The sequence below is a fragment of the Argopecten irradians genome, chromosome 6 (genome assembly GCF_041381155.1).
Source record: "Argopecten irradians isolate NY chromosome 6, Ai_NY, whole genome shotgun sequence".
Lineage (NCBI taxonomy): Eukaryota > Metazoa > Mollusca > Bivalvia > Pectinida > Pectinidae > Argopecten > Argopecten irradians.
Window position 1 is genome coordinate 46,555,197 of NC_091139.1, and position 27,474 is coordinate 46,582,670.

The 27,474-nt window shown below is 35.2% G+C and overlaps 1 protein-coding gene across 1 annotated transcript in view; it reads left to right on the top strand.

Annotated features, from left to right (window-relative positions):
- LOC138326564 (sushi, von Willebrand factor type A, EGF and pentraxin domain-containing protein 1-like) overlaps positions 1-27,474 on the top strand; it is a 53,356-nt gene that overhangs the window by 2,980 nt on the left and 22,902 nt on the right. Inside the window, exons 2-17 of the mRNA XM_069272661.1 lie at positions 521-776; positions 1,037-1,213; positions 1,690-1,851; positions 18,623-18,729; positions 19,050-19,122; positions 19,449-19,604; positions 20,069-20,293; positions 20,581-20,742; positions 21,159-21,320; positions 21,669-21,830; positions 21,975-22,133; positions 22,665-22,778; positions 23,461-23,574; positions 25,232-25,433; positions 25,712-25,869; positions 27,073-27,271. Coding sequence (XP_069128762.1) covers positions 521-776; positions 1,037-1,213; positions 1,690-1,851; positions 18,623-18,729; positions 19,050-19,122; positions 19,449-19,604; positions 20,069-20,293; positions 20,581-20,742; positions 21,159-21,320; positions 21,669-21,830; positions 21,975-22,133; positions 22,665-22,778; positions 23,461-23,574; positions 25,232-25,433; positions 25,712-25,869; positions 27,073-27,271 — 2,588 coding nt within the window. The remainder of the gene's footprint in view (positions 1-520; positions 777-1,036; positions 1,214-1,689; positions 1,852-18,622; positions 18,730-19,049; positions 19,123-19,448; positions 19,605-20,068; positions 20,294-20,580; positions 20,743-21,158; positions 21,321-21,668; positions 21,831-21,974; positions 22,134-22,664; positions 22,779-23,460; positions 23,575-25,231; positions 25,434-25,711; positions 25,870-27,072; positions 27,272-27,474) is intronic.

A 27,474-nucleotide genomic window follows, 5' to 3' on the forward strand; every position in this document is an offset into this window, starting at 1 on the left:
GTGTAAGGGGTACGCTCGGTAATCAACAGCGGACGGGTCTGGGGAATATAACTTTGGGGTATCGTAGTACGGAACTATTATCAATCATCTCCGCGCGATTCCAGCTTCTGTCCCATCGCATGAATTAGTACTTCTACAGCCAAATGCTACGTGGTTATAGATGGTTCAACTCTTTCACCGCTGAAATTTCATGATAGACTGGCCTATCTTTGATTTAGAAGAGCCTATGATAGCCTGGCCTATCTTTGATTTAGAAGAGCCCAAATATGTTTTCAGGGATGAATAAGTTAAGGCAACAACAATGGATTTCTTTTGCAATTCACGTCAATAAAAAGTTTGCGCATTGCTTGCCGTTAGTTTATCTACAGTGTAACAAAGTTCATGGAAGTGGCGCGAAAATAATTGCCGGTGAGACCCCAAAATAATGTGAAACCCATGGGTACTAGATGAAAGAGTCTAAATAAAACCCTGTGCTCTGGTGTTGTATCTAATGCCTGTGTTATTTTATACATTTTCGCAGGATATACTTAGCCACGCTCGTCCTGATTCCAACAAAGCAGTCTTCCTTATAACCGACGGTTTCTCGAACGGTGGCGACCCTCGACCCCAGGCACATATCTTACGTCAGAAAGGAGTAAAAATCTTCACATTTGGAATCCGAAATGGACACGTCAAGGAATTGTTGGACATGGCCTCAGAACCTAAGAATGAGACCTGCTATATTCTGGATACATTCGAGGAATTCGAGTCGCTGGCCCGTCGAGCATTGCATGAAGGTAAAAATCTTCCATGTATACCCAAATCTGTAACGGTAATTGTTGTTGTCGATAGAAAGTAAAACACCAGACACAATATTTTGATTTCATAGAAAATATACCCAAATATGAACTCAGTGAGTGTTGGTGCGCATATACAAATCTATTCTTTAGGATTTTTTGTATGTGATAATCACAATGAAATTAATGGAAAATCCCGTATTTATATTTTAACATCTAGTACCGGTATTAAATTGCGTTATGTTTTGGTTTCTGTTCAGATCTGAGCATGGGGACATTTATGGAGCAGCCGATGGATCGCTGCTCTCATTTATGTCACGGAATGGGCACGTGCTGTGATCCCCAGGCCACTTGCGGATGTGGAACTCACGTGGGGCAGTTCCTCTGCGTCTGCCAGAATGGTCACTTCGGCACAGGTCTACCAGGGGAGTGCTTCCGTAAGTATGACAACAGTGAGATCCCTCACGTGCGATTTTAAATGATCAACAAGCCAACTTAATTGATAACATTTCTTTTAGGTGATCTATGATCTATTAGTGTTTTCTATTGTCCAGCCTGTAGATTATCTGTTAATTCTATCTATTGTCCAGTCTGTCTATTATCTATTAATTTTATCTATTGTCCAGTCTGTCTATTATCTATTAATTTTATCTATTGTCCAGTCTGTCTATCATTTATAAATGTTATCCATTGTCCAGACTATCTATTATCTGTAATTATATCTATTGTCCAGACTGTCTATTATCTGTTAATTCTATCTATTGTCCAGACTGTCTATGATCTATTAATGTTATCTATTGTCCAGAATGTCTATTATCTATTGATGTTATCTATTGTCTAGCCTGTCTATGATCTATTAATGTTATCTATTGTCCAGACTATCTATTATCTATTAATGGTATTTATTGCCTAGCCTGTCCCCCCGGGACCTATAAAGCCACAAGGGGGCCGGGTGATGAGACTTCGTGTACATCGTGTCCAGACATCAACCACATCACAGAGCCCGGGGCTACGTCATCATCACAATGTTACTGTAAATTAGGCTTTAGGAACTTCAACGACAGCGGCTGTTCTGGTAGGTCACATAAATACATTATTTTACTTTGGTTTTAATTATCAAATTCCGCCGATATGCGTAAGTCCATTATGATATCGAATTTCCCTTTCTGTTTTGGTAACGTCATTCTCAGCACCACACTCATTGGATTTGCGATCTAATTAAAGTTAGGCTGTTAATCCCTCTCCACTACAGTACTATTGGTGCGTATCGTAGTGCACTGCAGTGGAGCAAAATTAGTCTTATTTTGATTAAATTTCCGCCATACAAAGCAGGCATATATAGAGCAGCAATGTCCAAGGCCAATTTAATATTATGATAATATTTTGATGAGTAAATTTATATGTTATATTGCATGCTAGCCAAGGTTTATTGTCAACCCTAAGAGTTAGTAGTAACCTTATCTAGCGCTGTTTGAGTTACAGGGTTTGATGTTTAGCCACTAGTTACTATTACTGTACTGATCCCAATTTAACACTTGTATTATCACTGTACTGATCCCAATTTAACACGTGTACTATGACTGTACTTATCCCTATTTAACACGTGTACTATGACTGTACTGATCCCAATTTAACACGTGTACTATGACTGTACTGATCCCTATTTAACACGTGTATTATCACTGTACTGATCCCAATTTAACACGTGTACTATGGCTATACTGATCCCTATTTAACACGTGTATTATTACTGTACTGATCTCTATTTAACACGTGTATTATTACTGTACTGATCCCTATTTAACACGTGTATTATCACTGTACTGATCCCTATTTAACACGTGTATTATTACTGTACTGATCCCTATTTAACACGTGTATTATTACTGTACTGATCCCTATTTAACACGTGTATTATTACTGTACTGATCCCTATTTAACACGTGTATTATGACTGTACTGATCTCTATTTAACACGTGTATTATTACTGTACTGATCCCTATTTAACACGTGTATTATTACTGTACTGATCTCTATTTAACACGTGTATTATCACTGTACTGATCTCTATTTAACACGTGTATTATTACTGTACTGATCTCTATTTAACACGTGTATTATCACTGTACTGATCTCTATTTAACACGTGTATTATTACTGTACTGATCTCTATTTAACACGTGTATTATTACTGTACTGATCTCTATTTAACACGTGTATTATCACTGTACTGATCCCTATTTAACACGTGTATTATCACTGTACTGATCCCTATTTAACACGTGTATTATCACTGTACTGATCTCTATTTAACACGTGTATTATCACTGTACTGATCTCTATTTAACACGTGTATTATCACTGTACTGATCTCTATTTAACACGTGTATTATTACTGTACTGATCCCTATTTAACACGTGTATTATCACTGTACTGATCTCTATTTAACACGTGTATTATTACTGTACTGATCCCTATTTAACACGTGTATTATCACTGTACTGATCTCTATTTAACACGTGTATTATTACTGTACTGATCTCTATTTAACACGTGTATTATTACTGTACTGATCCCTATTTAACACGTGTATTATCACTGTACTGATCTCTATTTAACACGTGTATTATTACTGTACTGATCCCTATTTAACACGTGTATTATTACTGTACTGATCTCTATTTAACACGTGTATTATCACTGTACTGATCCCTATTTAACACGTTTATTATCACTGTTCTGATCCTATTTAACACGTGTATTATTCACTGTACTGATCTCTATTTAACACGTGTATTACTGTACTGATCCTATTTATTATTACGTGTATTATCACTGTACTGATCCCTATTTAACACGTGTATTATTACTGTACTGATCCCTATTTAACACGTGTATTATCACTGTACTGATCCTTATTTAACACGTGTATTATCAGTGTACTGATCCCTATTTAACACGTGTATTATCACTGTACTGATCTCTATTTAACACGTGTATTATCACTGTACTGATCCCTATTTAACACGTGTATTATCACTGTACTGATCTCTATTTAACACGTGTATTATTACTGTACTGATCCCTATTTAACACGTGTATTATTACTGTACTGATCTCTATTTAACACGTGTATTATCACTGTACTGATCCCTATTTAACACGTGTTATTATTACTGTACTGATCTCTATTTAACACGTGTATTATTACTGTACTGATCTCTATTTAACACGTGTATTATCACTGTACTGATCTCTATTTAACACGTGTATTATCACTGTACTGATCTCTATTTAACACGTGTATTATCACTGTACTGATCCCTATTTAACACGTGTATTATTACTGTACTGATCCCTATTTAACACGTGTATTATTACTGTACTGATCCCTATTTAACACGTGTATTATTACTGTACTGATCTCTATTTAACACGTGTATTATCACTGTACTGATCTCTATTTAACACGTGATATATTACTGTACTGATCCCTATTTAACACGTGTATTATCACTGTACTGATCCTATTTAACACGTGTATTATCACTGTACTGATCTCTATTTAACACGTGTATTATTACTGTACTGATCCCTATTTAACACGTGTATTATCACTGTACTGATCTCTATTTAACACGTGTATTATCACTGTACTGATCTCTATTTAACACGTGTATTATTACTGTACTGATCCCTATTTAACACGTGTATTATTACTGTACTGATCTCTATTTAACACGTGTATTATTACTGTACTGATCTCTATTTAACACGTGTATTATTACTGTACTGATCTCTATTTAACACGTGTATTATCACTGTACTGATCTCTATTTAACACGTGTATTATTACTGTACTGATCCCTATTTAACACGTGTATTATCACTGTACTGATCCCTATTTAACACGTGTATTATCACTGTACTGATCTCTATTTAACACGTGTATTATATCACTGTACTGATCTCTATTTAACACGTGTATTATCACTGTACTGATCTCTATTTAACACGTGTATTATCACTGTACTGATCTCTATTTAACACGTGTATTATTACTGTACTGATCTCTATTTAACACGTGTATTATTACTGTACTGATCTCTATTTAACACGTGTATTATCACTGTACTGATCTCTATTTAACACGTGTGTATTATTACTGTACTGATCTTATTTAACACGTGTATTATTACTGTACTGATCTATTCTATTTAACACGTGTATTTATGTATACTGTACTGATCCTATTTAACACGTGTATTATTACTGTACTGATCTCTATTTAACACGTGTATTATACGTGTACTGATCCCTATTTAACACGTGTATTATTACTGTACTGATCCTATTTATACACGTGTATTAATTACTGTATACATCTCTATTTAACACGTGTATTATCACTGTACTGATCCCTATTTAACACGTGTATTATCACTGTACTGATCCCTATTTAACACGTGTATTATCACTGTACTGATCCCTATTTAACACGTGTATTATCACTGTACTGATCCCTATTTAACACGTGTATTATCACTGTACTGATCTCTATTTAACACGTGTATTATTACTGTACTGATCTCTATTTAACACGTGTCACTGTATCTGATCTCTATTTAACACGTGTATTATTACTGTAACTGATCCCTATTTAACACGTGTATTATCACTGTACTGATCTCTATTTAACACGTGTATTATCACTGTACTGATCCCTATTTAACACGTGTATTATTACTGTACTGATCCTATTTAACACGTGTATTATTACTGTACTGATCCCTATTTAACACGTGTATTATTACTGTACTGATCCCTATTTAACACGTGTATTATTACTGTACTGATCCCTATTTAACACGTGTATTATTACTGTACTGATCTCCTATTTAACACGTGTATTATTACTGTACTGACTGTACGTGATTATTACTTATATTCTATTTAACACGTGTATTATCACTGTACTGATCCTATTTAACACGTGTATTATCACTGTACTGATCTCTATTTAACACGTGTATTATTACTGTACTGATCCCTATTTAACACGTGTATTATCACTGTACTGATCTCTATTTAACACGTGTATTATACTGTTGATCCCTATTTAACACGTGTATTATTACTGTACTGATCCTATTTAACACGTGTATTATACTGTACTGATCTCTATTTAACACGTGTATTATCACTGTACTGATCCTTATTTAACACGTGTATTATTACTGTACTGATCTCTATTTAACACGTGTATTATCACTGTACTGATCTCTATTTAACACGTGTATTATTACTGTACTGATCCTCTATTTAACACGTGTATTATCACTGTACTGATCTCTATTTAACACGTGTATTATTACTGTACTGATCCCTATTTAACACGTGTATTATACTGTACTGATCTCTATATTTATTAACTGTACTGTCCCTATTTAACACGTGTATTATCACTGTACTGATCCCTATTTAACACGTGTATTATCACTGTACTGATCCCTATTTAACACGTGTATTATTCACTGTACTGATCTCTATTTAACACGTGTATTATTACTGTACTGATCCCTATTTAACACGTGTATTATCACTGTACTGATCTCTATTTAACACGTGTATTATTACTGTACTGATCTCTATTTAACACGTGTATTATTACTGTACTGATCCCTATTTAACACGTGTATTATTACTGTACTGATCTCTATTTAACACGTGTATTATTACTGTACTGATCTCTATTTAACACGTGTATTATCACTGTTACTGAGATCTCTATTTAACACGTGTATTATTACTGTACTGATCCTCTATTTAACACGTGTATTATCACTGTACTGATCCCTATTTAACACGTGTACTATGACTGTACTGATCTCTATTTAACACGGATATTATTACTGTACTGATCCCTATTTAACACGTGTATTATTACTGTACTGATCTCTATTTAACACGTGTATTATTACTGTACTGATCCCTATTTAACACGTGTATTATCACTGTACTGATCTCTATTTAACACGTGTATTATCACTGTACTGATCTCTATTTAACACGTGTATTATTACTGTACTGATCCCTATTTAACACGTGTATTATTACTGTACTGATCTCTATTTAACACGTGTATTATCACTGTACTGATCTCTATTTAACACGTGTATTATTACTGTACTGATCCCTATTTAACACGTGTATTATCACTGTACTGATCTCTATTTAACACGTGTATTATCACTGTACTGATCCCTATTTAACACGTGTATTATTACTGTACTGATCTCTATTTAACACGTGTATTATTACTGTACTGATCTCTATTTAACACGTGTATTATCACTGTACTGATCTCTATTTAACACGTGTATTATCACTGTACTGATCTCTATTTAACAATGTATTATCACTGTACTGATCTCTATTTAACACGTGTATTATCACTGTACTGATCCCTATTTAACACGTGTATTATCACTGTACTGATCTCTATTTAACACGTGTATTATCACTGTACTGATCCCTATTTAACACGTGTATTATCACTGTACTGATCTCTATTTAACACGTGTATTATCACTGTACTGATCCCTATTTAACACGTGTATTATCACTGTACTGATCTCTATTTAACACGTGTATTATCACTGTACTGATCCCTATTTAACACGTGTATTATTACTGTACTGATCCCTATTTAACACGTGTATTATCACTGTACTGATCTCTATTTAACACGTGTATTATTACTGTACTGATCTCTATTTAACACGTGTATTATCACTGTACTGATCTCTATTTAACACGTGTATTATTACTGTACTGATCCCTATTTAACACGTGTATTATCACTGTACTGATCTCTATTTTAACACGTGTATTATTCACTGTATGATCTCTATTTAACACGTGTATTATCAGTGTACTGATCGCTATTTAACACGTGTATTATCACTGTACTGATCTCTATTTAACACTGTATTATCACTGTACTGATCCTCTATTTAACACGTGTATTTATCACTGTACTGATCTCTATTTAACACGTGTATTATCACTGTACTGATCCCTATTTAAACACGTGTGATTATTTCACTGTATGATCTCTATTTAACACGTGTATTATCACTGTACTGATCTCTATTTAACACGTGTATTATTCACTGTACTGATCTCTATTTAAACACGTGTATTATCACTGTACTGATCCCTATTTAACACACGTGTATTATCACTGTACTGATCCCTATTTAACACGTGTATTATTACTGTACTGATCATCCCTATTTAACACGTGTATTATCACTGTACTGATCTCTATTTAACACGTGTATTATTACTGTACTGATCTCTATTTAACACGACGTGTATTATTACTGTACTGATCCTATTTAACACGATGTATTATCAGTGTACTGATCCCTATTTAACACGTGTATTATACAGTGTACTAATCCCCTATTTAAAAAAAAAAACCCCCTAACGTGTATTATCACTGTACTGAATCTCTATTTAACACGTTGTAGTATTATTACTGTACTGATCTCTATTTTTAACACGTGGTATTATCAACTGTGTATGATCTCTATTTAACACGTGTATTATCACTGTACTGATCCCTATTTAACACCGTGTTATTATCCACTGTACTGATCCTCTATTTAACACGTGTATTATCACTGTACTGATCTTCTATTAACACGTGTATTATCACTGTACTGATCTCTATTTAACACGGTGTATTACTGATCCCTATCACTGTACTGATCCTCTATTTAACACGTGTATTATCACTGTACTGATCTCTATTTTAAACACGAATTATTCACTGTACTGATCACTGTTAACGTGATCACTGGACTGATATTTAACTCACGTGTATTATCACTGTACTGATCTCTATTTAACACGTCTGTATTATCACTGTAACTGATCTCCTATTTAACACGTGTATTATCACTGTAACTGATCCTTATTTAACATCGTGTATTTATCACTGTACTGATCTCTATTTAACACGTGATATTATCACTGTACTGATATCTATTTATACACGTGTATATTATTTACTGTACTGATCCCTATTTAACACGTGTATTAGTCACTGTACTGATCTCTATTTAACACGTGTATTATCACTGTACTGATCTCTATTTAACACGTGTATTATTACTGTCATACTGATCTCTATTTAACACGTGTATTTATTACTGTTACTGATACTCTATTTAACACGTGTATTATTATCACTGTGTACTGATCTCTATTTAACACGTGTGTATTATCACTGTACTGATCTCTATTTAACACGTGTATTATACATGTACTGGATCCTATTAAACACGTGTATTATTACTGTACTGATCTCTATTTAACACGTGTTTTATCACTGTACTGATCCTATTTAACACGTGTATTATTACTGTACTGATCCCTAATTTAACACGTGTAGTATTATCAACTGTACTGATCTCTATTTAACACGTGTATTATTTCACTGTACTGATCTCTATTTAACACGTGTATTATTACTGTACTGATCCCTATTTAAACAGTGTATCTACACACTGTACTGAGACCCTATTTAAACTGTTCTTATAACTGTAATGATCCCTATTTAACAACGTGTATTATCACTGTACCTGATCCTATTTACACGTGTTTTATTTATTAAAATATTTGTACTGATGCCCTTACTGTGACTTGATCCTTTAACACGTGTATTATCACTGTAGGTCTGTTACTGATCTCTTATTTAACACGTGGATTATCACATGTGTACTCGGTGATCCCTATTTAACCGAGGATATAATCAACAGTACTGATCTCTCTGAACATTTAACACCCTGTAGTATACACTCACCTGAACCCAAACTCAAACTCGGATATTCTCACTGTACTGATACCTATATGAATCACTTGTACAGATCAACTTGACTGATGCCCTTATTTAACACGGACAATTATTATCACAGTATTAGTAATCCTAAATTATAATAACACTTGTAAATAATTGACTATTGACTGATTCTATCATTTACCACCTGTATTATCACAGTACTGATGCCTTATTTAAAAGCACGGTGTAATATCACTTGTATTGATCCCGTATTTATACAAACGTGTTATCATCACTGTACAGATATTATAAAACTTACGACTCCTATTGTACAGATCTACAAATGTATTATTACTGTATTGTACAGTCTATATATCAATATCTTACGTCCTATCGACATTATCAAATCATACGTCCTATCGACATTATCCGGTTGTATTGTACAGTCTATATAATCAAATCTTACGTCCTATCGACATTATCTGGTTGTATTGTACAGTCTATATATCAAATCTTACGTCCTATCGACATTATCCGGTTGTATTGTACAGTCTATATATCAAATCTTACGTCCTATCGACATTATCTGGTTGTATTGTACAGTCTATATATCAAATCTTACGTCCTATCGACATTATCTGGTTGTATTGTACAGTCTATATATCAAATCTTACGTCCTATCGACATTATCTGACTGTATTGTACAGGTCTATATATCAAATCTTACGTCCTATCGACATTATCTGTTGTATTGTACAGTCTATATATCAAATCTTACGTCCTATCGACATTATCTGGTTGTATTGTACAGTCTATATATCAAATCTTACGTCCTATCGACATTATCTGACTGTATTGTACAGTCTATATATCAAATATTACGTCCTATCGACATTATCCGGTTGTATTGTACAGTCTATATATCAAATCTTACGTCCTATCGACATTATCCGGTTGTATTGTACAGTCATATATCAAATCTTACGTCCTATCGACATTATCTGGTTGTATTGTACAGTCTATATATCAAATCTTACGTCCTATCGACATTATCTGGTTGTATTTGTACAGTCTATATATCAAATCTTACGTCCATATCGACATTATCCGGTTGTATTGTACAGTCTATATATCAAATCTTACGTTCCTATCGACATTATCTGGTTGTATTGTACAGTCTATATTATCAAATCTTACGTCCTATCGTACATCATTATACGGTTGTATTGTGTACAGTCTATATATCAAATCTTACGTCCTATCGACATTATCTGGTTGTATTGTACAGTCTATATATCAAATCTTACGTCCTATCGACATTATCTGGTTGTATTGTACAGTCTATATATCAAATCTTACGTCCTATCGACATTATCTGGTTGTATTGTACAGTCTATATATCAAATCTTACGTCCTATCGACATTATCTGTGTTGTATTGTACAGTCTATATATCAAATCTTACGTCCTATCGACATTATCTGGTTGTATTGTACAGTCTATATATCAAATCTTACGTCCTATCGACATTATCTAATGGACTACCGGTTGTATTGTACAGTCTATATATCAAATCTTACGTCCTATCGACATTATCACGGTTGTATTGTACAGTTCTATATATCAAATCTTACGTCCTATCGACATTATCTGGTTGTATTGTACAGTCTATATATCAAATCTTACGTCCTATCGACATTATCTGGTTGTATTGTACAGTCTATATATCAAATCTTACGTCCTATCGACATTATCTGGTTGTATTGTACACAGTCTATATATCAAATCTTACGTCCTATCGACATTATCTGGTTGTATTGTACAGTCTATATATCAAATCTTACGTCCTATCGACATTATCTGGTTGTATTGTACAGTCTATATATCAAATCTTACGTCCTATCGACATTATCTGGTTGTATTGTACAGTCTATATATCATATCTTACGTCCTATCGACATCCTATCGTACACTATATCAAATCGTGGATCATATCTTGTATTGTACAGTCTATATATCAAATCTTACGTCCTATCGACATTATCTGGTTGTATTGTACAGTCTATATATCAAATCTTACGTCCTATCGACATTATCTGGTTGTATTGTACAGTCTATATATCAAATCTTACGTCCTATCGACATTATCTGACTGTATTGTACAGTCTATATATCAAATCTTACGTCCTATCGACATTATCTGGTTGTATTGTACAGTCTATATATCAAATCTTACGTCCTATCGACATTATCTGGTTGTATTGTACAGTCTATATATCAAATCTTACGTCCTATCGACATTATCTGGTTGTATTGTACAGTCTATATATCAAATCTTACGTCCTATCGACATTATCTGGTTGTATTGTACAGTCTATATATCAAATCTTACGTCCTATCGACATTATCTGGTTGTATTGTACAGTCTATATATCAAATCTTACGTCCTATCGACATTATCTGGTTGTATTGTACAGTCTATATATATCAAATCTTACGTCCTATCGACATTATCTGGTTGTATTGTACAGTCTCTATATATCAAATCTTACGTCCTATCGACATTATCTGGTTGTATTGTACAGTCTATATATCAAATCTTACGTCCTATCGACATTATCTGGTTGTATTGTACAGTCTATATATTAAATCTTACGTCCTATCGACATTATCTGGTTGTATTGTACAGTCTATATATCAAATCTTACGTCCTATCGACATTATCCGGTTGTATTGTACAGTCTATATATCAAATCTTACGTCCTATCGACATTATCTGACTGTATTGTACAGTCTATATATCAAATCTTACGTCCTATCGACATTATCTGGTTGTATTGTACAGTCTATATATCAAAATCTTACGTCCTATCGACATTATCTGGTTGTATTGTACAGTCTATATATCAAATCTTACGTCCTATCGACATTATCTGGTTGTATTGTACAGTCTATATATCAAATCTTACGTCCTATCGACATTATCTGGTTGTATTGTACAGTCTATATATCAAATCTTACGTCCTATCGACATTATCTGGTTGTATTGTACAGTCTAATATATCAAATCTTACGTCCTATCGACATTATCTGGTTGTATTGTACAGTCTATATATCAAAATCTTACGTCCTATTGTACGTCTATATTTCATCTTACGCCTATCGACATTATCTGGTTGTATTGTACAGTCTATATATCAAATCTTTACGTCCTATCGACATTATCCGGTTGTATTGTACAGTCTATATATCAAATCTTACGTCCTATCGACATTATCTGGTTGTATTGTACAGTCTATATATCAAATCTTACGTCCTATCGACATTATCTGGTTGTATTGTACAGTCTATATATCAAATCTTACGTCCTATCGACATTATCCTGGTTGTATTGTACAGTCTATATATCAAATCTTACGTCGACATTATCGGTTGTTTTGTACAGTCTATATATATCTTACGTCCTTCGACATTATTGACTTATTGTACAGTCTATATATCAATTATTACGTCCTATCGACATATCCGGTTGTATTGTACAGTCTATATATCAAATCTTACGTCCTATCGACATTATCTGGTTGTATTGTACAGTCTATATATCAAATCTTACGTCCTATCGACATTATCCTAGGTTGTATTGTACAGTCCTATTATATCTAAATCTTACGTCCTATCGACATTATCTGGTTGTATTGTACAGTCTATATATCAAATCTTACGTCCTATCGACATTATCTGGTTGTATTGTACAGTCTATATATCAAATCTTACGTCCTATCGACATTATCTGGTTGTATTGTACAGTCTATATATCAAATCTTACGTCCTATCGACATTATCTGGTTGTATTGTACAGTCTATATATCAAATCTTACGTCCTATCGACATTATCTGGTTGGTTTGTATTGTACAGTCTATATATCAAATCTTACGTCCTATCGACATCATTATCTGGTTGTATTGTACAGTCTATATATCAAATCTTACGTCCTATCGACATTATCCGGTTGTATTGTACAGTCTATATATCAAATCTTACGTCCTATCGACATTATCTGGTTGTATTGTACAGTCTATATATCAAATCTTACGTCCTATCGACATTATCCGGTTGTATTGTACAGTCTATATATCAAATCTTACGTCCTATCGACATTATCTGGTTGTATTGTACAGTCTATATATCAAATCTTACGTCCTATCGACATTATCTGGTTGTATTGTACAGTCTATATATCAAATCTTACGTCCTATCGACATTATCTGGTTGTATTGTACAGTCTATATATCAAATCTTACGTCCTATCGACATTATCTGGTTGTATTGTACAGTCTATATATCAAATCTTACGTCCTATCGACATTATCTGGTTGTATTGTACAGTCTATATATCAAATCTTACGTCCTATCGACATTATCTGGTTGTATTGTACAGTACTATATATCAAATCGTTACGTCCTATCGACATTTATCTGGTTGTATTGTACAGTCTATATATCAAATCTTACGTCCTATCGACATTATCTGGTTGTATTGTACAGTCTATATATCAAATCTTACGTCCTATCGACATTATCTGTGTATGTGTCTATATATGTACTTACGTCTATCGACATATCAACATCTTACAAATCTTACGTCCTATCGACATTATCTGGTTGTATTGTACAGTCTATATATCAAATCTTACGTCCTATCGACATTATCTGGTTGTATTGTTACAGTCTATATATCAAATCTTACGTCCTATCGACATTATCTGGTTGTATTGTACAGTCTATATATCAAAATCTTACGTCCTATCGACATTATCTGGTTGTATTGTACAGTCTTATATATCAAATCTTACGTCCTATCGACATTATCTGGTTGTATTGTACAGTCTATATATCAAATCTTACGTCCTATCGACATTATCTGGTTGTATTGTACAGTCTATATATCAAATCTTATCCTTATCGACATTATCGGTTGTTACTATATATCAAATCTTACGTCCTATCGACATTATCTGGTTGTATTGTACAGTCTATATATCAAATCTTACGTCCTATCGACATTATCTGGTTGTATTGTACAGTCTATATATCAAATCTTACGTCCTATCGACATTATCTGGTTGTATTGTACAGTCTATATATCAAATCTTACGTCCTATCGACATTATCTGGTTGTATTGTACAGTCTATATATCAAATCTTACGTCCTATCGACATTATCTGGTTGTATTGTACAGTCTATATATCAAATCTTACGTCCTATCGACATTATCTGGTTGTATTGTACAGTCTATATATCAAATCTTACGTCCTATCGACATTATCTGGTTGTATTGTACAGTCTATATATCAAATCTTACGTCCTATCGACATTATCTGGTTGTATTGTACAGTCTATATATCAAATCTTACGTCCTATCGACATTATCTGGTTGTATTGTACAGTCTATATATCAAATCTTACGTCCTATCGACATTATCTGGTTGTATTGTACAGTCTATATATCAAATCTTACGTCCTATCGACATTATCTGGTTGTATTGTACAGTCTATATATCAAATCTTACGTCCTATCGACATTATCTGGTTGTATTGTACAGTCTATATATCAAATCTTACGTCGACATTATCGATTCAAATCTTATCCTGACATTATTGTGTATTGTACAGTCTATATATCAAATCTTACGTCCTATCGACATTATCTGGTTGTATTGTACAGTCTATATATCAAAATCTTACGTCCTATCGACATTATCTGGTTGTATTGTACAGTCTATATATCAAATCTTACGTCCTATCGACATTATCTGGTTGTATTGTACAGTCTATATATCAAATCTTACGTCCTATCGACATTATCTGGTTGTATTGTACAGTCTATATATCAAATCTTACGTCCTATCGACATTATCTGGTTGTATTGTACAGTCTATATATCAAATCTTACGTCCTATCGACATTATCTGGTTGTATTGTACAGTCTATATATCAAATCTTACGTCCTATCGACATTATCTGGTTGTATTGTACAGTCTATATATCAAATCTTACGTCCTATCGACATTATCTGGTTGTATTGTACAGTCTATATATCAAATCTTACGTCCTATCGACATTATCTGGTTGTATTGTACAGTCTATATATCAAATCTTACGTCCTATCGACATTATCTGGTTGTATTGTACAGTCTATATATCAAATCTTACGTCCTATCGACATTATCTGGTTGTATTGTACAGTCTATATATCAAATCTTACGTCCTATCGACATTATCTGGTTGTATTGTACAGTCTATATATCAAATCTTACGTCCTATCGACATTATCTGGTTGTATTGTACAGTCTATATATCAAATCTTACGTCCTATCGACATTATCTGACTGTATTGTACAGTCTATATATCAAATCTTACGTCCTATCGACATTATCTGGTTGTATTGTACAGTCTATATATCAAATCTTACGTCCTATCGACATTATCTGGTTGTATTGTACAGTCTATATATATCAAATCTTACGTCCTATCGACATTATCTGGTTGTATTGTACAGTCTATATATCAAATCTTACGTCCTATCGACATTATCTGGTTGTATTGTACAGTCTATATATCAAATCTTACGTCCTATCGACATTATCTGGTTGTATTGTACAGTCTATATATCAAATCTTACGTCCTATCGACATTATCTGGTTGTATTGTACAGTCTATATATCAAATCTTACGTCCTATCGACATTATCTGGTTGTATTGTACAGTCTATATATCAAATCTTACGTCCTATCGACATTATCTGGTTGTATTGTACAGTCTATATATCAAATCTTACGTCCTATCGACATTATCTGGTTGTATTGTACAGTCTATATATCAAATCTTACGTCCTATCGACATTATCTGGTTGTATTGTACAGTCTATATATCAAATCTTACGTCCTATCGACATTATCCGGTTGTATTGTACAGTCTATATATCAAATCTTACGTCCTATCGACATTATCTGGTTGTATTGTACAGTCTATATATCAAATCTTACGTCCTATCGACATTATCTGGTTGTATTGTACAGTCTATATATCAAATCTTACGTCCTATCGACATTATCTGGTTGTATTGTACAGTCTATATATCAAATCTTACGTCCTATCGACATTATCTGGTTGTATTGTACAGTCTATATATCAAATCTTACGTCCTATCGACATTATCTGGTTGTATTGTACAGTCTATATATCAAATCTTACGTCCTATCGACATTATCTGGTTGTATTGTACAGTCTATATATCAAATCTTACGTCCTATCGACATTATCTGGTTGTATTGTACAGTCTATATATCAAATCTTACGTCCTATCGACATTATCTGGTTGTATTGTACAGTCTATATATCAAATCTTACGTCCTATCGACATTATCTGGTTGTATTGTACAGTCTATATATCAAATCTTACGTCCTATCGACATTATCTGGTTGTATTGTACAGTCTATATATCAAATCTTACGTCCTATCGACATTATCTGGTTGTATTGTACAGTCTATATATCAAATCTTACGTCCTATCGACATTATCTGGTTGTATTGTACAGTCTATATATCAAATCTTACGTCCTATCGACATTATCTGGTTGTATTGTACAGTCTATATATCAAATCTTACGTCCTATCGACATTATCTGGTTGTATTGTACAGTCTATATATCAAATCTTACGTCCTATCGACATTATCTGGTTGTATTGTACAGTCTATATATCAAATCTTACGTCCTATCGACATTATCTGGTTGTATTGTACAGTCTATATATCAAATCTTACGTCCTATCGACATTATCTGGTTGTATTGTACAGTCTATATATCAAATCTTACGTCCTATCGACATTATCTGGTTGTATTGTACAGTCTATATATCAAATCTTACGTCCTATCGACATTATCTGGTTGTATTGTACAGTCTATATATCAAATCTTACGTCCTATCGACATTATCCGGTTGTATTGTACAGTCTATATATCAAATCTTACGTCCTATCGACATTATCTGGTTGTATTGTACAGTCTATATATCAAATCTTACGTCCTATCGACATTATCCGGTTGTATTGTACAGTCATACAGTCTATATATCAAATCTTACGTCCTATCGACATTATCTGGTTGTATTGTACAGTCTATATATCAAATCTTACGTGTCGACATTATCTGGTTGTATTGTACAGTCTATATATCAAATCTTACGTCCTATCGACATTATCTGGTTGTATTGTACAGTCTATATATCAAATCTTACGTCCTATCGACATTATCTGGTTGTATTGTACAGTCTATATATCAAATCTTACGTCCTATCGACATTATCTGGTTGTATTGTACAGTCTATATATCAAATCTTACGTCCTATCGACATTATCTGGTTGTATTGTACAGTCTATTATATCAAATCTACGTCCTATATTGTTGTATTGTCATATATCAAATCTTACGTCCTATCGACATTATCTGGTTGTATTGTACAGTCTATATATCAAATCTTACGTCCTATCGACATTATCTGGTTGTATTGTACAGTCTATATATCAAATCTTACGTCCTATCGACATTATCTGGTTGTATTGTACAGTCTATATATCAAATCTTACGTCCTATCGACATTATCTGGTTGTATTGTACAGTCTATATATCAAATCTTACGTCCTATCGACATTATCTGACTGTATTGTACAGTCTATATATCAAATCTTACGTCCTATCGACATTATCTGGTTGTATTGTACAGTCTATATATCAAATCTTACGTCCTATCGACATTATATCTACGTCTATATATCAAATTTTACGTCCTATCAACATCATCCGGTTGTAATGTACAGTTCTATATATCAAAATCTTACGTCCTATCGACATCATCCGGTTGTATTGTACAGTCTATGTAACGAATCATTTTACGTCCTATCGACATTATCTGGTTGTTGTATTGTACAGTCTATATGGGAGTGTACAGACGAAGAAGGACGCCGTGTATCAAATCTTACGTCCTATCGACACATATGGAGAGACCACAAGACAAAACTACCAATCCCCGACCGGTTGTATTGAAAGAGAGTGCAAACGAATTGTAACAAGAAAAGATTAAAAACTATGCCCAGCTTTTATTATAATACACTTTTCTGAAAAAAAGTAATGGACTCTCCAAAATTAAAAAAAATGGGGCAAGGGTCACGTCAACTATCCAGTGTAGGTCAGTGTATTGTACAGTCTATACAAGCTAGTTCATGTAAATCTTACGTGAACAATCTAAGTGATCGTTCTCGTCTAAGAAAGTTGAGAGCCTGATCAGTTTTAGGTTCTGCATCATTTCGAAACACTGTGATACCAATGTTTGTTTTAATTTCTCATCCGTTTTGTTAAGGTGAACACGTTGTGTTCGGACGGTTTCCGGTGTACTGTGGAAAACTTCGAGACAACCTGTGAGCAATCAGAAGGTAGGGACGACACCTTTCATGTCTGTTTCTCACATAGCTTATTGAATAAAACACATTCTGATACTTACACAACAAGATTGGTAAGATCAGTTGAGTTTATTAGGAACTAGTGGTTATATATGTACATGCATTTATGATGAAAAACACTCCATCTACAAACAAAACTTAATAAATTAAAATTATTAAAACACATGAAATATATTGTAAAAATGACTTGACACAAGATTTTAAACACCGAAAGATGAAAACGTTCAATTTTAATACAACTCCAAATCCTTTTGTTGTCCTTTGTCATACACTTAATATACTTTCTCTGTTACGAGCAGAATTTAACACGATCAGGGTTGTCCTCGGCCGAGACAAGAGAAGCGTACTCCAAAGGGTTAATCCCTACACTAATTTTGGACTCATGAGGATTTCCAAGAGGAGTTCTCCAGGGATCACTGCCAGTAGTACCATTACTTTCGATTTCGATATCAAAGGTGTGCAGCTTACCATTCATTATCTCTCAGATATCGCGAGATGCGATAACACACACGAGAAAAGACATGTGTTTGACTATATGTTGCTGTCAGCTCAGATAATCCAGAATGTAATATGAGACTACATGACCTGGACACAGTTTCACGAAGATTCCATTGAAATTTCTATAGGAAAACATTACCTTCCTTAATTTATATACTTTTCTTGATTTCTGTAATGCTTTCGTATGAGAAGTTTAAATTAAGCAATGTTCGTGTATCTGGGCCCTGACTTATACCTAAATAACTGATAATGTCACCACTTCTCAATGTCAATTTGTAAGAATCCTAGCCCCTTCGCCAGACATCTCAGGGTTTGAGTCTCTTGGGCTATAAGAATCCATGTTATAGTGGTGTTAAATTGTATCTGATCATTTGGAAAAAATAGCACATGTTTATTCATTAATGTTGTCTACGTTCAACAGGTGTAGTGGCGAAAACCGGAAATGTTACAGTTGATATCAAAAAGCAGAAAGTGCTAACAGAAGGTTTGTCCAAAGTCATGAACAAACTGGAGGAGAAAGCGACCCAAGGTGAAATGGACCTTGACCTCGGTGGTAAACGCATGCAATTCGCCAATATGTCGTACGACACCAAAGGACCAAAGCCTAACTGTAAATCCGGTAGTGTAGCTGTCAACGGCTTGTGTGGTAAGTAGGGCATTACCATCAATGTCAAAATAATCATGTCAGAATATTACTGTAAACTAACAACTTTCGTGAAGTTCGCGATCCAAGTAAATTCGCGAAAAATTATCTTAAATTACCTGGCATTGATACTGAAAGGAATGTTTCCAGTTTCTTCAAAAGCTTTAAAATGGATGTTGCTGCGAAAAGAAGTTGGTTTATGATAATGCTACCAATGTCCAAACATACGTGCTGTTATAAAGTGTATGAATTAGCTCTCACTATTACTGAATTTATTTGATTGATTCCAGTCCCCTGTCCTTCGGGAACATTCTTTAACGTGGTAACTAAGGAGTGCGATGCGTGTAAGACCGGAAGTTTCCAGCCAGACGAAGGACAAATTACGTGTTTGGTTTGTCCGGCTAACACGTCTACACAAGGGAACTTCTCGAAATCTGAGCAGGAGTGCAAAGGTACCATCGTCATCTATTGCATAGATTCTAGTCAGAACCTTTGTTAAGAGGAAAGAAAAATACAATAAAATGTAAATTTTAATTGAAAACTATAAAAAGTATCCACGGTAATCAAGGTTTATTCAAATATAGAAAATGTAGCCTGGACCGACCGACATAATACATATCAGAAATGAGAAAACACCAAAGGAATAGATGGTGTATAAGACATTTTAACTCATTAACCTCATAATTGACTGATATAATCTTTGATTTAGAAGAATCTAAAAATGTTTCGTCAGTGGTGAATGAATTAAGGTTTAAGGCAATCTCAATGTTCCTGTTATACTAGCGGAAAATATTACCATATTTAGAATGTCCACCACAATACTTCCATTGCTGTCAGCAGTAAAATATCCGTTGCTTTTTCTCCATAGCGCTATGCCTTCCCGGAACGTTCTCGGCTGATGGTCTCGAGCGATGTGCCACCTGCGCTGTGGGTACCTACCAGACACTTTACGGCATGACGTCATGCCAACCCTGCCCGGCCAATCAGACTACAATAAGACGTGGTTCTAGGCAGGTCTCTCAGTGCAAAGGTACGGCAATAGAATCATCTAATGTTTTCAACTCAATCATTTTAGTTTAGCTGTCATATGCAGTTTGTAATTTGTTTCAAATTTTTCACACTAGTCTCCGTCGAATTCTTCCTATATCAATGGACTACTTTTTCTCCAGCCTTTTGATAGCTTTTCTTTATCAGGACCGCACTTAATGTTTTGACCTCGTTCTGGTTTGCATATGCTCGCCTTTTATTTTAGATATGGACATTTGCTTTTTAGGCCGTTGTTTTTATACTGCTTCCTTGGAATATTTAACATTCAGATATGAAGCAGAAATATAAAGAATTTTGATAGAGGAAAGTTTCATCATGAAGTTTGTTTCAGATCGATGTGGCGCAGGTCACGTGTCTAAGAACGGCCTTGAACCTTGTTACACGTGTCCGAGAGACACCTACCAGCCTGATGTGGGCATGGACTCGTGCTTCCGGTGTCCAGGGGAAGGCACCACGAGCCAGCGTGCCTCGACCAAGTTGTCAGACTGTCAAGGTGAGCTTTACAGAGATATCTTTTAGTAAAACAACTCCATTGATTAAATTAAAATGCCTATTTACGGGTTAGTCGAACATATTTACGGACTAAACTGGCTTTTACATGATATAAGAACATATTGGCTAATATGGATGTTGACAGGTGGATGGGACACCCAGATGCAGGCGGACGTTCCCTCAGGAGAGGCACTACAACAGGTAGTCCCGGCTAACGACTGTTTTAATGACGAGTGTCAGAACGGAGCCACGTGTACGTTTAGAGAGTTTGGATTCCGTTGTGAATGCCTACCAGGATTTGAAGGTAAGATGGTTTTTGGGATATGGATACAGTAGGTGTGAACGATTAGTGTTCGTTGTATCTATTATACTAAACACTGTTGTAGTGAAGTAATCATATCTTTTCTGAAATATTTCTTATTAACCACTAATGTACCTATCAACTCCATGGTTCTTTTGCATTCTTAATGTAAGACGACCCTAAGAAACCATGATTTTTTTCCACTTACCCTGGACAGGGATATCCGCAATTTTACCAGTGTGAGGTTTTTCTATCCCACCCTAGGGTAAAGAGAACCCTCCGCCTCGAGATAAAATTATCAAGCTGTCAAACACTCGGCGTAGCTTCATGTTTGACAACATAAGATTCTTAATCCGAATGGTTGCGATTATCCTGTCTCACCCCAAGGTTGATGAAAGATTCTATATGAATCTATCGTTTTAGGATAATGATTTATGGTTATAGGTACATACCGCAATAAATTGATGCAGTACGTATTGTGAGAGAGTAATATTATACCACCTGTTGTAAGACTGTCACACTTCGTGATTACAGGTACGTACTGTGAGACGGCCACTGATGAGTGCGATGGGAACCCTTGTCTGAACGGCGCGGTGTGTGTGGACCTCACAGCTGATTTCTCCTGTACATGTGAAGCCGGATATACAGGTACAGGTGTCCTTCGGTAACTTTACTTGTCCATAGTTAGTCATAAATAAAGCCTTCACTATATAATCCAATTAACTAACTCGAACACTATGATTACCAAGGTTCTCTTCGAGTTTAAACTCTACCAACACCGTGTAAAGCACGTCCTTTGTAATTACATGTAATACTATGTTATAATCGAAATAATCTTTCTAGTAGCATATTGAAGCATTTTATACATACATGAAGTTACCGTCGGTTCAAAAATTCACAGTTTAGAAAGAAAGCGTAAATGCGGTACACTATTTTACTGAAGGATAGGTTTGATCGCAAATTACCCAAAAGCTAACAACAGCTCGTTCAGTTTTCCATCGCGATAGTTACAACGTTTCTTTACTCATTTTCTTCACGTATTGTTTAGATATCGTAATGTCACGAACGAGTTTGTGTTCCAGCATATAGCCCACTGCTACTATCAATAGAAAATCCTTATCATTGCTCTATTTGTTTCAACTCTTTTTGAGAAAATTATCAAACTAATGATCATCTAGATAAAAGTGAGCATTGAACAATTAAATTGTATTCTGCAATAGAAATGTTGATTTTTAGATAGAAGAATCCATGATATCTGTTAATTCTATAGATATAATCTATAAGATCAAAGATGGTATACATCCTACATCTACCCATTTTTCTGTTTCAGGGAAAAAGTGCGAGGTTGATATTGACGATTGCGTTGGATCCCCTTGTCAGAATAATGGCACATGCGTGGATGAAGTCAACACTTTCGTTTGTTCATGTGCCACTGGTTACCAAGGTAACGTCACCCGATGACATCGTAGAAAAGAAGGGATTTGATGGGAAAGGAAAATGAAGCGAAAGTCTATATACTGTTAACTGAAACGGTATTCTAACGGCTGAGTTTAGAATATTTTTAAAATTCTCTTCTGATGTTATAGAACCCTAGTTCCTAAAGTTTAAGGTCACTGTTTCTATATTCACGTGGATTTCGTTTTTATGTTAACCATGCTTGTATGGAGCAATTCCTCTAAGAATATATTCTATGGGGCGCGTTAGCGCCCCATATTGAATATATTCTTAGAGGAATTGCTCCATACAAGCATGGTTAACATAAAAACGAAATCCAATCCCTATATTTACACTCACACGACTTTATATTTATATTTTATGCAATAAAATCGTCATTTGAAAGTGACGTAATTATTCAATAAAAGTCGGTCAAAAGTGGGAGGAGCTTACTCAATTGAACAGCGAATGATGACGCTTCACGTAAGGTAGAATTATTCATCCGCGGAGACAAAAAAGTTCAATATTTTAGTGTAAAATAAACATGACAAACAAAGTAAATTTCAGAGATAATTTTATTTAATCAGATCAGAACTTTAAATATATATTCAATTTTGCTAAAAGTTAATATATAGCGTAATAACATAAAGAATTTGTACACGGCCACATGTGTGAACTCGGTGACCGTTATTGTGCAGCGAGGCGAAGCTGACGCACGCTTACACACTTGAGTTTGCCGAAGTTGGCAAAACACCGATTTTCAAGTAGCTCAATGTGTTTGAGATGTCGTCTGACTTGACGATATTACATCCTTGGGAGCCATGTGATTATATAATCTACGCTTAGATCCATATCGCCATCGATAGATGAAACAAATTCACTTGTGTTCGATGGATATGTACAATGTATTTGTGGTGACGCGTAACTGTCAACACGTGGATTATTAGCGGTGCATGTTTTATAATACACATGATTAAATTCTCAAAGAACAAAGACAAGAGGATATGTTTATAACTGACCTCTATCAGAGGGTCTCACGCCCGTCCATCCCAAAGACTCGATCGTAGGACGAACATAGGCACAGAGGTAATGTTTACATTTGACAACCATCATTTTTAACAAAAATGAAAGCACGTCGCCCCGGTCGGGATATTTTTCCGTTTCTTTATACAATTGTTAATTTAAAAATTGTTTGAATCATATATAAATATAAAACATGTATATATCGTTTACATTTTTCCAAAATTCTATGAAAAACAACAATATACACGTAATGTTGCGTCAAAATGTAAACAAAGCCATGTGTTTCTTTTAAAAAAAGTAGTCCTTTTACGTTGCACAGAACATTTTCATACGCAAGTTCAAAGTTCAATGTTACCATGCAGTTATGGTAAACAAAATCGGCTAGTATTAGCGTATAGTGACCAAGCCTAGCAAGTGTAAATATATTGATATATGGTCTTCATCAGCAAGTGTAATATTCAATCGGGTCGATGTTAATGTAAATGCTATTTCGCTAGAAATTGTATTCTGCAGATTATCCGAATAGTGAAGTTACTTGTTTTTTGATTACCAGCATGGATTTATTAAACATGGCTAATGTTATTGAAATTAGCTTCAATATCGATATATCTACGAATATATATTAACATGTTATTTGAACTTAGGTGATAGTTGTGAGCGTTTGATCGATGACTGTCAGACGAATCCTTGTGAAAATGGCGGATCGTGTGAGAACGTTCTGGAAGGTTACACGTGCTCCTGTTCCACGGGATACGAGGGAGCGGACTGTGAAATCAATACGGACGAGTGTCAAAGTTCACCATGTCAAAACGGGGCTGAATGTGTAGACGGTGTCGGGGCATTCAGGTGAGAACTCCCAAAAAAACCAACTTGATTCAAATAAAAATGATAAATTGACAGCAAAGAAACCAAATCATAATTTTTGACAAATTAGAAAAGAATTACAAATTAACAAATTAATGCCAATGTTCAAATGATTTTTTTTGAGATTCAATATAGTTGTAAAACATGGAATGTTGTGTAGAACCTTCTGTTTGTTAGTGGGTCCGTTATCACGTTACTTTTATTCTAGAAAGAAATACTCCAATAACCCCTGTAGTTGATTTACCTTATATCTTCCACAGCTGTCAGTGTCAGTCTGGGTACACGGGTAAGACGTGTGATGTAGACATTGACGACTGTGCACTGTCACCCTGCTCACCACTCTCTACATGTGAGGACTTAGTCGGCGGTTATACGTGTCACTGTCAGTCCGGCTTCACTGGACCCAAGTGTGAATCAGGTAGGTCTTTCCCCGCTCACTGTCAGTCCGACTTCACTGGACCCAAGTGTGAATCAGGTAGGTCTTTCCCCGCTCACTGTCAGTCCGGCTTCACTGGACCCAAGTGTGAATCAGGTAGGTGTCTCCCCGCTCACTGTCAGTCCGGCTTCACTGGACCCAAGTGTGAATCAGGTAGGTGTCTCCCCGCTCACTGTAAGTCCGGCTTCACTGGACCCAAGTGTGAATTAGGTAGGTGTCTCCCCGCTCACTGCCAGCCCGGCTTCACTGGACCCAAGTGTGAATCAGGTAGGTGTCTCCCCGCTCAGAGCTAACCGACAACTACATGCTGGTCTTCTCTCTAGAGTTGATAACAGCTGACAGACAACGACATGCTGGTCTTCCCTCTAAAGTTGATAACATAGTTGTCTCCCTTGACCTTACAGAGCAAACAGACAACTACATACTGGTCTTCCCTCTAAAATTGATAACATAGTTGTCTCCCTTGACCTTACAGAGCTAACAGACAACTTCATGCTGGTCTTCTCTCTAAAGTTAATTACATAGTTGTCTTCCTTGACCTTACAGAGCTAACAGACAACTACATGCTGGTCTTCCCTCTAAAGTTGATAACATAGTTGTCTCCCTTGACCTTACAGAGCTAACAGACAACTACATACTGGTCTTCCCTCTAAAATTGATAACATAGTTGTCTCCCTTGACCTTACAGAGCTAACAGACAACTACATACTGGTCTTCCCTCTAAAGTTGATAAAATAGTCGTCTCCCTTGACCTTACAGAGCTAACAGACAACTACATGCTGGTCTTCCCTCTAAAGTTGATAACATAGTTGTCTCCCTTGACCTTACAGAGCTAACAGACAACTACATACTGGTCTTCCCTCTAAAGTTGATAACATAGTTGTCTCCCTTGACCTTACAGAGCTAACAGACAACTACATACTGGTCTTCCCTCTAAAGTTGATAACATAGTTGTCTCCCTTGACCTTACAGAGCTAACAGACAACTACATACTGGTCTTCCCTCTAAAGTTGATAACATAGTTGTCTCCCTTGACCTTACAGAGCTAACAGACAACTACATACTGGTCTTCCCTCTAAAGTTGATAAAATAGTCGTCTCCCTTGACCTTACAGAGCTAACAGACAACTACATGCTGGTCTTCCCTCTAAAGTTGATAACATAGTTGTCTCCCTTGACATTACAGAGCTAACAGACAACTACATGCTAGTCTTCCCGTCGTCGGGCGTGACTAATTACACCACCACTACTATCGAGTCGGACCTGACCGCCCTGACAGTCTCGTTCTGGATGAAGACGGACGACGACACCAATCAGGGCACGCCATTCTCCTACTCGACGTCTTCTATCATGGATAACGCCTTCACCTTGACCAACTATGAAGGGTAAGTAATATTTTTCCTTTCGTGGTGGCATATATTTTACCTACAGTATAACATTGATTGTCCGTTATGTACACGAATATCAAACGAATGTTGTTACAGGAATCACTGTCCTATAGGCTATCCACGAATATAATTATCTTTTCCACCCATGAAACGCTTCATATCCAAACTACACATGAATATATCATGGTACATAACGTTAT